At 45.4% G+C, this 13758-nt stretch overlaps 1 protein-coding gene across 1 annotated transcript in view; it reads left to right on the top strand.

Annotated features, from left to right (window-relative positions):
- COL5A2 (collagen type V alpha 2 chain) overlaps positions 1 to 13758 on the top strand; it is a 197335-nt gene that overhangs the window by 87778 nt on the left and 95799 nt on the right. Inside the window, exons 2-6 of the mRNA XM_081194216.1 lie at positions 1367 to 1594; positions 5639 to 5652; positions 8172 to 8204; positions 10053 to 10085; positions 11963 to 12016. Coding sequence (XP_081050342.1) covers positions 1367 to 1594; positions 5639 to 5652; positions 8172 to 8204; positions 10053 to 10085; positions 11963 to 12016 — 362 coding nt within the window. The remainder of the gene's footprint in view (positions 1 to 1366; positions 1595 to 5638; positions 5653 to 8171; positions 8205 to 10052; positions 10086 to 11962; positions 12017 to 13758) is intronic.

Raw genomic sequence — 13758 nt, 5'->3', positions numbered from 1 at the left:
GACTACAGCGCCTGTCACTTGGTGGATTATTATTATTATTATTATTAATTTTGTTTCCCTTTCCTCTCTTTCTAATACCTGGCTTGTGACTGAGGGAGACTCACTTTGGCAACAATTTCTCTTGCTTCTTTCGATGCTACTATTTTATTTATTTGTTACTTTTGCTTTTCATAGTTTTTTTAAAAAAATGGTTTAATGTTTGTTATGTAAGCCACTTAAAGTATATGTGTGGATGACAGTGCATGTGCAGACAACAGCTTCATGAAAAGGAGTGGGGTGGTTCTGGTTGTGGGCATGGGGGAAACCAAACAGGTAATGTGCATTAAGGGGGAAGACATCTCTGGCCCCTCTCTGGTGTGTACAGCAACATGCAAATGCCACATGAGACAAAGTGGAGGGGAATGACCTCTCTGCATTTTAAGCCACTAATGTGTACATAGACTAAGGCTTCATATGCACCATACTTTTAAAGCACCCTCCCAAATCCTGAGAACTACAGGGGGGGGGGAAGGTTGCTGGGAGTTGTAGCTATGTGGTGTGGAAAACTACAGTTCCTAGGATTTTTTGGGGGGGAGTGGAATGGGCTTTAAATGTATGCTATGTACACAATCTACATTTAGCAGCCCCAGCACAAGGCCTGTAACTTTGTGATTTATTTGAAAGCGAGCTAGAGATCTTCTTTTAACTCAGAAACCTCTGTTTCTATTCTGAACAACTTTGTCATTTCGGAAGGTGACACATTAAGTGAGCCATAGTCCACATGCCAAACATCAGAGGACAGAGTGTAACAGGAACCATGAATTATCCGCTCATGCTAGGCATCAGAGCTCAAACAACCGGGTTATATGTTTTTTTGTCGTGCAAGCCAAGAGGTGAGAGTGTGGGTAGGTAATAGTTAACAACACATCTGTTTCACTTTGGGTTGCTTTCACAATTGGCAGAATAGCTTTACTCGAGTTAGGGTACAAACTCCAGGGCTGGAACTAGACACGTTATAAAAAAAAACAAGTTTCAGGAAAACACGTTGTAAACCTCAGAATGGGAAATCACATTGCCGAAAGTCGGAACTCCACAGCGCCACCTGGTGTCGCAGCGATATAACACATTTTAAACGCTTTTAAAAAACTAATGAAGCTGAGTCCCAACTTAGAGCTATTGCCTTGCTTTTCTTTTTTTGAAAAATAAAACATAAGCCATGGCTCATGGTTTGTACACAGCAGGAAGCCAGGATCTATTCCTGCATATGGCAAACAAGTGAAGAAGCGCATGCACCTCATGAGGGGTTGTCATTCTGTTGACACATTGTGTTGTCACCGTGTAGTAAAATGAAGCCACTTACATTGCCTTCTGTTCTGTTTTCTTTTAGAACTAGATACCGAAGAGGTTGCCTGCACGCAGAATGGCCAGGTGTATCTGAACAGAGACATTTGGAAGCCGTCCCCGTGCCAGATTTGCGTTTGCGACAGCGGAGCCATTCTCTGCGATGAGATCCAATGTCTCGATGTGCTGGAATGTGAAAATCCACAGGTCCCTCCGGGAGAGTGCTGCCTTGTGTGTCCAAACACAGCCCGCAATGGATTTGAAGGCGCTATTGGTAAGATTGCTTCAAATGTGATAATCGGGGCCTAGTTGCATGCTGGGATATATAACTTGGACGTGTACAGACTTGCCTGAGTCAATGTGGCACAGAAGATGGGCACTTGTGCATACACACCACACCCAGAACACCCAGAACAGGCACCCCCAGACTCGGCCCTCCAGCTGTTTAGGGACTACAACTCCCATCATCCCTAGCTAACAGGACTAGCGGTTAGGGATGATGGGAATTGTAGTCCCAAAACAGCTGGAGGGCCGAGTTTGGGAGTGCCTGACCTAGAACCTAGGGAGCAGTGCAGTTGTATGTGTTTATGATCCATGTAGTCTTTCCTTTGCAGAAGAGGCAATAGTCAATTCAGTCCATCTAGGTAAGGATATGGTTGTATCGGTCTATTTCCAGTTACTTACAAGTTTATTCTGCCCTATTGCTGCACAAACCCCCTCAGTTGTTGTTGTTGTCAGTGCTTTCCCCTCCTAAAAGAATGTTTACAGTGTTTACACCATCCTAGATTGTTTCCATGGTAACCTACCCCCCCCGAATTGCTGCCCTGCTGTGCGGTTCATTCTTTACGGAGAATCCGCATGATATTGTTGTCACATCATTGTAGTCTCATTCTTTCCTTTCAATTTTGTATAGCAAAATGGTGCAATCTGGCAGAAAAAAGAAACCCGTAATTAAAGTCTTACCTCCCCCTACAACTTCCCGTAGAAAGGGAAACTGACAACGGGATATTAAAAAAGGCTATTCAAGGATAATTAAGAGGCTATTCATTACCAATCCTTCAGCTGTGGCCAAAAAGAAACAACAGTGAGGTCAGGCCCTGCAATCAGGAAGTGTTTAATTAACATTGAAAGGACTTTTTTCTGAATGAAGTTTACTCCTGGATAAACTTTATAAAAGGGCCTCAGTCGTGGAGGGAAGGCGTCATTGGATGACATGGCATGTCGTTCTAATTCTGTTTCCAACCAATTAATGAGAAGCAGTGCCTCAGCGGTGTAAGAGTTCTAGTGGGGAAGCCACACTCGCCAGATTATTGGCTGGAATGGCAGCAATTTTGTGGGGAGGTGGCAGTAGGGGATTGTACCTCTCCCCCCAACAGTTGAGTTGCCTCAGAGAGTTCCCCCCAACAGTTCCCCCCAACAGTTGATTTGCCTCTGAGTTCCCTCAGAGAGGGAAGAAGAGAGGTGGCTGTGAGCACTGGCGGAATCAAACTGGTATTTCTGCTGGCGTGTTTGCACCATGCAAACCTCTCGTCTCTCTCCCAGTAAGCAACAGTGACTCAACTGTTGGGAGGTCAGATGTGCAGTGGTGTCCTGATATGGCATCTGCTGTTGGTGAGCATGTGATGGTTTGCAATAGGCATAATCCTGGCTGGACTGGAGAGCTGTGATGCACTATATATATTTTCAGGCAAGAAAAATAAAACTGTGAAGAACAGATGAGTTAGATTAAACAAGGCATGTCCAAAGTCCGTTCTGGGGGCCAAATTTGGCCCACCGGTCAATGTAATCCGGCCCCTGTGGCAGTATATGTCTATATTTCCGGTTAAATCCAGCTTAACAACCTCCGGGTCAAATTGCAAAAAAAACTCAACAACTTTAATCCTTAAAAAGTCAACAACTTTGGTCGGCCCTCATGCATGTTAGCTTCATAAAATCTGGCCCTGTTTGAAAAATATTTGGGCACCCCTGGACTAAACCAATGCTACTGTATTTACTCGAATATAATGCGCACCTTTTTGGCCAAATTATGTTGCAAAAATTAGGGTGCACATTCGATTTGATGGCACCAGCAAATTTCGGTTTCAAGGTTTTGAAAATTGAGGTGCGCATTAGATTCAATGGCACATTAGATTCACATAAATATAGCACTTTCTTATAAAATTCAAACCATACAATTTGTGGGTTTTTTTTTAAACAGGAAAGGTTTGTTGAACTGCTGTCTTGGTGTTATAGTTCATTTCCTTTGTATGCCCCGAGGAACATAAACTGGATATTTCACTAATTGTTAAGGGAAGGACCTGCAGCAGAAGGAAATCTTTGAATTTCTGACCTTCCTTTATACTGGAAGCAAACCAGATTGTGTTCAAGCATGCCTGGCATGTGTGCTGAGTAGCATATTTTTCCGTGCATAAGACGCCCCCATGTATAAGAGGCCCCCTATTTTTGGGGACTCCAAATTAAGAAAACACCCCTCAGTACTACCTGTGTATAAGATGAGCCCCAATTTTAAGCCTATTTTTTGGGTAAAAAAATCCCTAGTCTTGTCTAAGGAAAAATAAGGTAATTCTACTATGGAGCATGGCGACTTCCAAAATGTGTGGGTGGCACTGTGGGTTAAACCACAGAGCCTAGGACTTGCCGATCAGAAGGTCGGCGGTTCGAATCCCCATGACAGGGTGAGCTCCCGTTGTTTGGTCCCAGCTCCTGCCAACCTAGCAGTTCAAAAGGACATCAAAGTGCAAGTAGATAAATACATACCACTCCGGCGGGAAGGTAAACGGCATTTCTGTGCGCTATTCTGGTTCGCCAAAGCGGCTTAGTCATGCTGGCCACATGACCCGGAAGCTGTACGCCAGCTCCCTTGGCCAATAAAGCGAGATGAGCGCTGCAACCCCAGAGTCAGTCACGACTGGACCCTTTACCTTTACTATTTGCCATTTGGATTACTTTTGATGACTTGGAGTATGAACAAGAGCTGTACATCTGGTTGTTAGACGATGAAGCAATAAGACAAGATATGGCATGCTTTAATAAGCAGATGGGTGCATTTCACAGGCTTTAGGCCAAAGGCTGCAAATTTCAGCCACACAAGCGGAAAGAAGACGATGCCAAAGCTGTAGACTGCCTGAATGCTTTTAACTACATTTGTCAACACCTGCCTAAGAATTATATTATGGCTTGACTTCACATCTGGGCATTTGCTTATAATTAGTATGCATGTTAGAAGTGGCTGGTGCTAAATAGGTTTCCAGCCAGCTGTAGCTCTTGCAAAATTCGATAAAAATGATGAGGGGAGGCAGTATTTAGAAAACATTTCTTGGATTATTTGTGCTTGCTGGCCAACTTTTGATTGCATGTAACAACCAGCTAGGTTTAAAGACAAAATATCAACGTTAAAGGAAGCTGTCAAGGATCAGCACATAGCAGATTCAGTCTGTAATCCTATAAACACTTACTTGGAAGTAAGTATTCTTGAGCACAATGGGACTTGATTAAACATACAAAGGATTGTGGTCTGAGTGAAGGTTTGCAGAGAAAAGTTTTATTTACAGGAAATGCAAAATTGCCTCATCTGAGATATAAGCAAAATAAAATTCTGCATTCCTGAAATAGGAAGTATCTTCCCGCAGGATGGCTTAAGCAACTTTCCAGCTTCATTCAATAAATCACACATTCATGCAACTGTCAAAATTAGCAACCTGTGCACCAAAGAATGACTGGGGAGTTCTGCATGTGACATTCCTCCTCTCCTGCGTTTCCATTTTCCCTCCTTGCATCTTGGCTCCTTTGTTCTCTCCTTTCTTGGTAGCAACACAGACCTTTCTCAGGCCCTTGCCTGAGGCTTTCCTTCTTTCTCCATGGCTGCTCCTATTCCGTAATCCATGTAACGAAATTCATGCGTTTCCCCCCCAGGCCTGTCTTTCTTCCCAACCTTCTCCCCTCAGGCCTCTACTTCTTAAGACACTTGCCTTTTTGTCTCCTGTTTGATTCAGCCAACCGATCTTTTAACCCATGAACGTGCTGGCAACTCCCAACACTGTTAGCAGCATGGAGGAAGCTACCCTGTGCATGTTGGAATTCTGATTTTTTCCAGGGTTCTGAATTGTGCAAAAGCCTCTATGACTACACAGAAGACAGAAACGGATGAGAAGTGGAGTTAAAGCGTACCGGTATATTTGCCGCTCCGTGCATGTTTAGTAAAGTCACATTCTGAATGCCTAAATATAGCTCATAACTTCAGGCATGGAAATCATTGTCCGTACATGTGCTGGGAACCCACCTGAGCTAATTTCTCTTCTCTTCTTTCCTTTTCTTCCAGGTAGAGGACGGAAGGTAAGCATTCTCACTTTTATTTACCTCCCTCTACTAACCCATTATAGGGACGCGGGTGGCACTGTGGGTTAAACCACAGAGCCTAGGACTTGCCGATCAGAAGGTCGGCGGTTTGAATCTCCACGACGGGGTGAGCTCTCATTGCTCTGTCCCTGCTCCTGCCCACCTAGCAGTTTGAAAGCATGTCAAAGTGCAAGTAGATAAACAGGTGCCGCTCCGGCGGGAAGGTAAACGGCGTTTCCGTGCGCTGCTCTAGTTCGCCAGAAGCGGCTTAGTCATGCTGGCCACATGACCCGGAAGCTGTACGCCGGCTCCCTTGGTCAATAAAGCGAGATGAGCGCCGCAACCCCAGAGTTGGTCACGACTGGACCTAATGGTCAGGGGTCCCTTTACCTTTACTAACCCATTACATAAAATGCCACTGTAAGCGCTTTGATGGTAGTTTGAAAAAACTTCAAGGAATCTTAAATAGCATCTCTCTCACAAATTAATTACTGTGGTACCTTGGTTTTCGAACGTCTCCACTGATGAACATTTTGGTTTTCGAACGCTGTAAACCCAGAAGTAAATGCTTCGGTTTTTGAACGTGCCTCAGAAGTCGAACATGCCACGCGGCTTCCGCTGAGCACAAGATCCTGACGCCTAGCTATCAGCTATTGAGTTTTCGATTTTTGAATGTTTGAAAACTCGAATGGTCTTCTGGAAGGGATTACGTTCGAAAACTGAGGTACCACGGTAATATGCAAGAGCAAACACAGGAAAACCATTGAGATCTTTCAGGATTTACGAAGATGATAGAGATTCCTTAGAAAGGCAGGGACGAGTGATAGATACAGACTTTCTGGTGCTGGTACAAATAAGCTGCAACTACTGAAGTCATAGTGGGAGGTCTGTTGGATTTTAAACACAGTAGGAAGTCATAGCACACAGGCAGATATGTATACCCCTTCCTTGAGTAAATATTCTGAAGGCAAGTACAAAGAAAACAGTTTAGATGATGGAATGACCTATCATAACAATATAATAAAAAGCAGAATGGGTAGTATAGAACAGGGATGTCTAACAGGTTGATTGTGATGTACCGGTTGATCGCAGGGCGCCCCTGGTCGATCCTGGTCAATCGGCCATAATAATAATAATAATAATAATAATAATAATAATAATAATAATAATAAATTTTATTTATACCCCGCCCTCCCCGGCCAGAGTCGGGCTCAGGGCGGCTAACACCAGTAAAATTACAATAAAACATAAGGGGGGGGGGGGAAACCAATTTAAAATACAGGTCAGAATGCAATTTAAAATGCAGCCTCATTTTAAAAGTAGCCCATAGATCAAAACAGTAAGGGGAGGGAAAACATAAGGGTCAGACTGAGTCCAAACCAAAGGCCAGGCGGAACTGCTTTGACTTGCAGACCCTGCGGAAAGATGTCAAGTCCCTCAGGGCCCTAGTCTCTTGTGAAAGGGCGTTCCACCAAGTCGGGGCCAGTACTGAAAACGCCCTGGCCCTAGTTAAGACCAATCTAATCACCTTACAACTTGGGACCTCCAAAGTGTTGTTATTTGTGGACCTTAAGGTCCTCTGCTGGGCATACCAGGAGCTCAAAGCTCAACAACTTTGGGTCCCCCCCCCCAAAGCTCAACATATTTGATCAATACAATGGGGTAGATCACTGCCATATTTTTTTTTTTAGTGGGAGTAGATCGCAGTCTCTTGGAAGTTGGACATTCCTGGTATAGCACAAGCATCACAGAGTAGAATAAAAACCGCATTCAACTGATATTTTTTTTTAAAGGCCTGAGAACATTAAAAAGTCTTCAGCTTGTGCTGGAAGAATACAAGAGTACATCCTTGGGCAGAGCATTGCAAATAAAGCTTCTCACTGCTCATTACCCACCTGATTTTAGAGATGGGGAGCATGAGACTGATGAAGATCTCAAGGTATGGGTAGAAACATGCAGGAAAGAGAGGTCCTTCAGGTACCCAAATCCTGACTCAAGTGTGGGGAACCTATAGTTTTTGATTGACTCTGACTCCCACCACCCCTGACCGTAGGATATGTTGACTGGGGCTGATAGGAGATGGCGTCTGACAACATCTGAAGGGGCCACAGGTTTCTCATCACCATCTTAAGTCATGACAGCTGGAACTATGTTCATGTAAAAGGAGATCTCTCCATGCCCTTGCCCCCAGACTGTGTACTCTTTTTGGAGCACAGATAGATTCATTTTGAAGGGGAGAAAATACAAGAACCACAATGCACGCGCGCGCGCGCACACACACACACACACACACACACACAGCTTCTTTCGCCCATATCCATGACCAGGCTTTAGGTAACTGCACTAATTTAGCATTTAATGCTAAAAGAGTTTTCCAGGTTTTCTAATAATTTGGGACCCCCCCTTGTATAATGTCATCATATGTTTTATGTGGAATGTTGAAAAGCATTTTCTCCGCACAATTTTCCTTATTATTGGGCTGTCAGAAAAAATAACGTTTGTTTCCAACCCTGCAGGGTCAAAAAGGAGAACCTGGAATTGTGCCAGTGGTAAGTTGTTGCTGGGTTCCTTTGCTTATGGTTTCCATTTTAATTTTCACTGATATGACTCTTTACGGGGCATAGTATGTAAAACAACTTATTTATCAGAGGCATTTATGTTCCATCATTTGGTCCTTAGATTCCCCCACCCCCCCCGCCCAAAGATAGGTTGCAATAAAACAATAACAGTTGTCAAATAATGGTATACAGTAATCAGTAACTTGTGTGTCAAGGCCTCGTGACCCCTTTGCCTCTGATATAGTAAAATATAGTACAGTGGTACCTCTGGTGGCGAACGGGATCCGTTCCGGAAGCCTGTTCACAACATGAAAAGCCCGCAACCTGAAGCGCCGTATCTGCGCAGGTGCGCAGTGCAATGCTTGCGCACATAATAATAATAAGAATAAGAATAAGAATAAGAATAAGAATAATAATAAATTTTATTTATATCCTGCCCTCCTTAGCCGAAGCCGGGCTCAGGGCGGCTAACAACAATAAAATAGTACAACATTCTAAAATCATTTCATTATAAAATTAATTCAACTCAAATTGATGGCAACCATTGGGCTAGAGTTCTGTGAGGATTACCAAAGGAGGGAGTCAGGCTGTGCCCTGACCAAAGGCCTGGTGGAACAGCTCTGCTTGCAGGACCTGCAGAAATATGTCAAGTCCCGCAGGGCCCTTGTCTCTTGTGACAGAGCGTTCCACCAGATCGGGGCCACGGCCGAAAAAGCCCTGGCCCTGGTTGAGGCCAGCCTAACCTCTCTGAGGCCTGGGACCTTCAGGATGTTTTTATTTGCAGACCGTAGGTTCCTCTGTGGGGCATACCAGGAGAGGCGGTCCCATAGGTACGAGGGTCCTAGGCCGTATAGGGCTTTAAAGGTTAAAACCAGCACCTTAAACCTGATCCTGTACCCCACCGGGAGCCAGTGCAGCTGGTATAGCACCGGATGAATGTGATCTCGCAGCGAGGACCCCGTAAGGTGCATTCTGCACCCGCTGGAGTTTCTGGGTCAGTCTCAAGGGCAGCCCCACATGCGGCAAAACCCAGAAGTAACCTTTTCTGGTACTTCCGGGACGCCGTGGGACGCAACAAGGAAAAAACGTAACCTGAAGCGAACATAACATGAGGTATGACTGTAAAATAACCAGACAGGACAATGTGTACAATTGAAGAATGGGTCAAATAGACCACAACTTTATTTATTGCAGATGTGAAGGTTTGGGCTTAGGCATTGGATATACCATTTTTAATCCAGCATCTGCTGGGAGTGTATTCTAGGGTTAACCCAACCTTGGGGGGCAGGGGCTATGACCTACATCAAATAGGGGTCCCCCCACTGGTTTCCCCATTTGAGGAGTGCTATGGCCCTTGCCCCTGCCTGGGTGTCTGGACAGAAGCAGCTCCTCATTGATCCCTTTAATGGAATCCCGTTTCCCATGGAGGGGCAGGCACAGGCTACAACCTCTCCTCCATCCAAGACAAAGCCGCACAAAGTTGTGACGATTGCTATGAGGAAGGCAAAAACAGAGGGCCAGGGCCAATATGCCAAGTGGAAAAATTCCTGCCCAGCCCCAGTGGCCAACAATGTCCCTAACAAGGCCAAGCACTGAGAGATTTGTGTCTGTGAGGAAGTGAAAATACATAGCCGCCAGATAGCTTTTTAACGTACTTATAGTGTTTGGTTTTTCATTTCCGGCTCTTGCTCCTTCTGCAGAAAATCTGTGGAAATGTTAATGGAGCCTGTCAGACAAAAAGAATTCTTGCTGAGAATCATGCTGCAAATCATTACCACAAAATACATGCTACACCTCACTAAGTTGTGATCTGTTATTAAACTTGTTCTCTGTCTTTAGGTTACAGGTATTCGAGGCCGGCCTGGACCAGCTGTAAGTAATCACTAACTCCAGTATTCTTTAAAGAATGTGGAATATTCTCCCAGTGCACACTTTCTTCTTATCTTTGGCAGCTGTTCTGATCTCTTCCTTTCAGAGTTGGTTATTGCATCTGCCTTCTAGGGCATGCTGAATAGCCATGCTATAGTTCTTATTTATACGATTGTTAGTGGTTGCTGTGCATGAGGTCTTTCATATAGATTTCCCAATCGGTTTTCATTTCCTATTGCTCTTCCTGCACTTTAGACTTCACAGATAATACTTAGGAAAGGAAGTCCCCCCCCCCATGCTTCCCTGTACTTAGATGCTCCCAAGTGTCTGTTTACCCTTTCAGACGTGTGTGAGTGTTTGCATTTGCAAACATGGGGTAGGGACAAGGGAGTTGCAGCAGTAGGGTTGCAGGACCAGGGGGAGGGAGAGTTTAGCCATCTCTCCTTGCCTGGTGCTTCTGTGCTCCAAATCCTGCAACTCTGCCCCTGCAAAGTGACCTTTCTCTAACATCAGCTGCCACCTGAGTTTCATTGCGCTCATTGGGAACGTAACGTTTGGTCTCACGTTGAGTGGAAGTGAAAGATCTCAGCAGTGGCGTAGCGTGGGTTGTCAGCACCCGGGGCAAGGCAAGTAATTTGCGCCCCCTAACCCGTGGATTTGCGCCCCCTAACCCTAACCCCCAGATGTTGCGCCCGGTGCGGCCGGCCCCCCTGCACCCCCCACGCTACGCCACTGGATCTCAGATCCAGGGTTAGGAGAAAAATAGCTTTCAGTAGGCAGGCAAAAATAACATTGCCAGGCAGCTCAGAATGGTTGGCTTGCTTGTGTTTTCGCATAGCCATCTGGTTTGCCACTGTGAGAACACAATGCCGGACCAGATGGGCCCTTGGCCGAATCCAGCAGGGGTCTACTTATACACATGTTCCACAACTTCATAAAGTTCATTTTAGGTTGCTGACTTCTTGTCCCCATCTGCATACCTGTCAACTGTCTCACTGTGAGCAGGACGTTCCAGAATTACAGAAGCAGTTGGATCTTGGGTTGCCTCATTTGGGCTCCCGCAAGAGTGTGGCCCCAACAGATGCCTGTTTTTGTGGGTTGTACCCTAGTGTGAATCACCTGGCTCCTGCAAGAGCACAGCCCTGAAAGATGCACATTTGGGGGGGCCCGTGATCTCGCCTGAGTCTCGTGATTTTCTCATGTGCCCTGATTTTCCTCTGTGAGATGTTGGAGAGTATGCCTCTGATGTTTAGCCAGTGGTCTCTGGGCAATTCTTCATGTGTTTTTCCTTTAACCCTCAATAGTGAACTTTTTTAGGGGAATATGGGCCATAGTTTATGGCAGTGGCTTCCAAGCACTCTGCCTTCAGAGAGGGCATTCCATGTTGGCTCCTTTGCTGAGGAACTGCTATGGATCTGCCACAGAATTCTAGCCTGAAGATTCTGGAGCACATTTATAACCCACCATCAGTTCATGTGATTGTAGGGATTCATGTGATTGTAGGGATTCACTGCTGTCCTGCCTGAACTGAGAACAAGACCTGGAGAACACACTCAATATTCAACTGTGTCTTCATATTGCTGCAGAAGTTTAGTAATGCCAGGTGGGCTGCTGTTCAGGAAAGCTTACCAGCTATTACCAAACTTCTCACTGACCAACTCCTGAGAAGCTTACAAGGCTCCATGGAACACTGTGGCAATGCAGTCAGTCACAGAGTACCCAGATACATGGAGCCAAATGAGAGCAGCTTCAATGTTAACATGACAATGAATCCACGTTTCATGAAAGAGATAATTACTTAACTTCCAAACTGTGCTGTGCTCATTATGCTATTTCAAAATGTATGCATATGTCCCTAACAGTTCTAATTGTTGGTCTAGGGGCCTCCAGGATCTCAAGGACCAAGAGGAGACAGAGGACCAAAAGGAAGACCTGTAAGTTGTTAACATATTCTTTCAAGAACCTTATTTAATATATTATGTTCTCCATACTTGCAGCAGGCATGGTACCCCGGATTGACCTCCTGTTGGAAGGAAAGATTACTGGATGCATACAGTATCTTGTAATGCTTGGTTTGTTTGCAAATTTATTTGCAAATATAAATGCATTGCATAGCTAGACCAAAACAGAGAAGGATGAGTCAAGTAGAGAAGGATGAGTCAACATCCTCAGTGATGGTCAAGAAACCATCCTTTGATCAATCAATTACTGGTAAAGTGTCAAGGGAACTTGAACAAAAGGCTAGATGAAAAGCAAATAAGCTGCCTTCTACAACTTGGTGCCAAATATGCCTTTAGTGTCTTGTTTCATTGCAGAGCTGCATTTTGAAGTAGAAAATGTGTATTTCTGCATTGCTTCATGATCACGTCAAGCAAGGGTCTGGCACAAATTGGCCAAGTAATGGTATGGAATGTTTGCAGTCCAACTTCTATAAGAGATGGGGAACGCGGCTGTGTCACAACTGAAGTTGGCTAGAGTTTTAAACCTGTCTCAGATCCTTTGTAGGGACGCGGGTGGCACTGTGGGTTAAACCACAGAGCCTAGGATTTGCCGATCAGAAGGTCGGTGGTTTGAATCCCCACAACAGGGTGAGCTCCCGTTGCTTGGTCCCTGCTCCTGCCAACCTAACAGTTCGAAAGTACATCAAAGTGCAAGTAGATAAATAGGTACTGCTCCAGCAGGAAGGTATGCGGTGTTTCTGTGCGCTGCTCTGGTTTGCCAGAGGCGGCTTAGTCATGCTGGCCACATGACCCGGAAGCTGTACGCTGGCTCCCTTGGCCAATAAAGCGAGATGAGCGCTGCAACCCCAGAGTCGGCCACAACTGGACTTAATGGTCAGGGGTGCCTTTACCTTTACTTTACAGATCCTTTAGATCGGGGGTGCTAACCAATGAGATTCTCTCTAGATGTTGTTCAACTAAAGTTCCCAACATCCCAGTGGCGGAATGGGTCAGTGCATCTGGCTGATAACTAAAAGGTTGGCGGTTCAAGCCCACTCAGGTACAGCTGTAGGGAGGAGTCTATGATTCTATGGCTGGCTGGGCTGTTGGGAGTTGTAGCCCAACAACAGGGCCCCACATTGACTACTCCTGCTTCAGACAGGGGCAGCTTTGTGGGACAGGCTAGGATTAGGACACAGCGGATAGGAAAGATAAGGGGCATTGAGTCCGGAGGCAAGCTCTCTGAAGGAGAGCTACAGAATAAACAATGAACTGGGAGTATAGGAACCTGAGGAAAGAGAAGCAGAAGGAGGCTTGGTGAAAAGGGCAGAGAAGACAGGGAAAGAGTTAATGAGAGACAGGCCTCTGGAAAAACCTTGCAGAGCTTTAAGGTCATCATGGTGCTGTGGTGGTTGTGGTAGTGGGGTTTAGAGAGACAGGAATTCTAGGGATGGTGACTAATCGGCGGGATGACTAAAAAAGAAAGCTGGGGAAAGAAGCAGTGGCTGAAAAGATGAGTCCCGGGGAAGCAATGGGTGGTAGAGATGTGGAGATGAAATAACAGAGCCAAGGAGAAATGCAAGAAGGAGGCACAAGCACATAGGTCCTACGATCAGGAGGGAACGTGTTGTATGGGCTGGAAGGAAGCAGGCAATGATGTCTTGGAAGACTGGTAACTGTGGGCCAGGAAACAAGGGGATATAGGATTGCTAAAACCTTCTGTCTAGACTGGGGTG

This window comes from Podarcis bocagei (genome assembly GCF_964188305.1).
Source record: "Podarcis bocagei genome assembly, chromosome: 1".
Lineage (NCBI taxonomy): Eukaryota > Metazoa > Chordata > Lepidosauria > Squamata > Lacertidae > Podarcis > Podarcis bocagei.
This window is presented reverse-complemented; position numbering and strand designations above follow the sequence as displayed.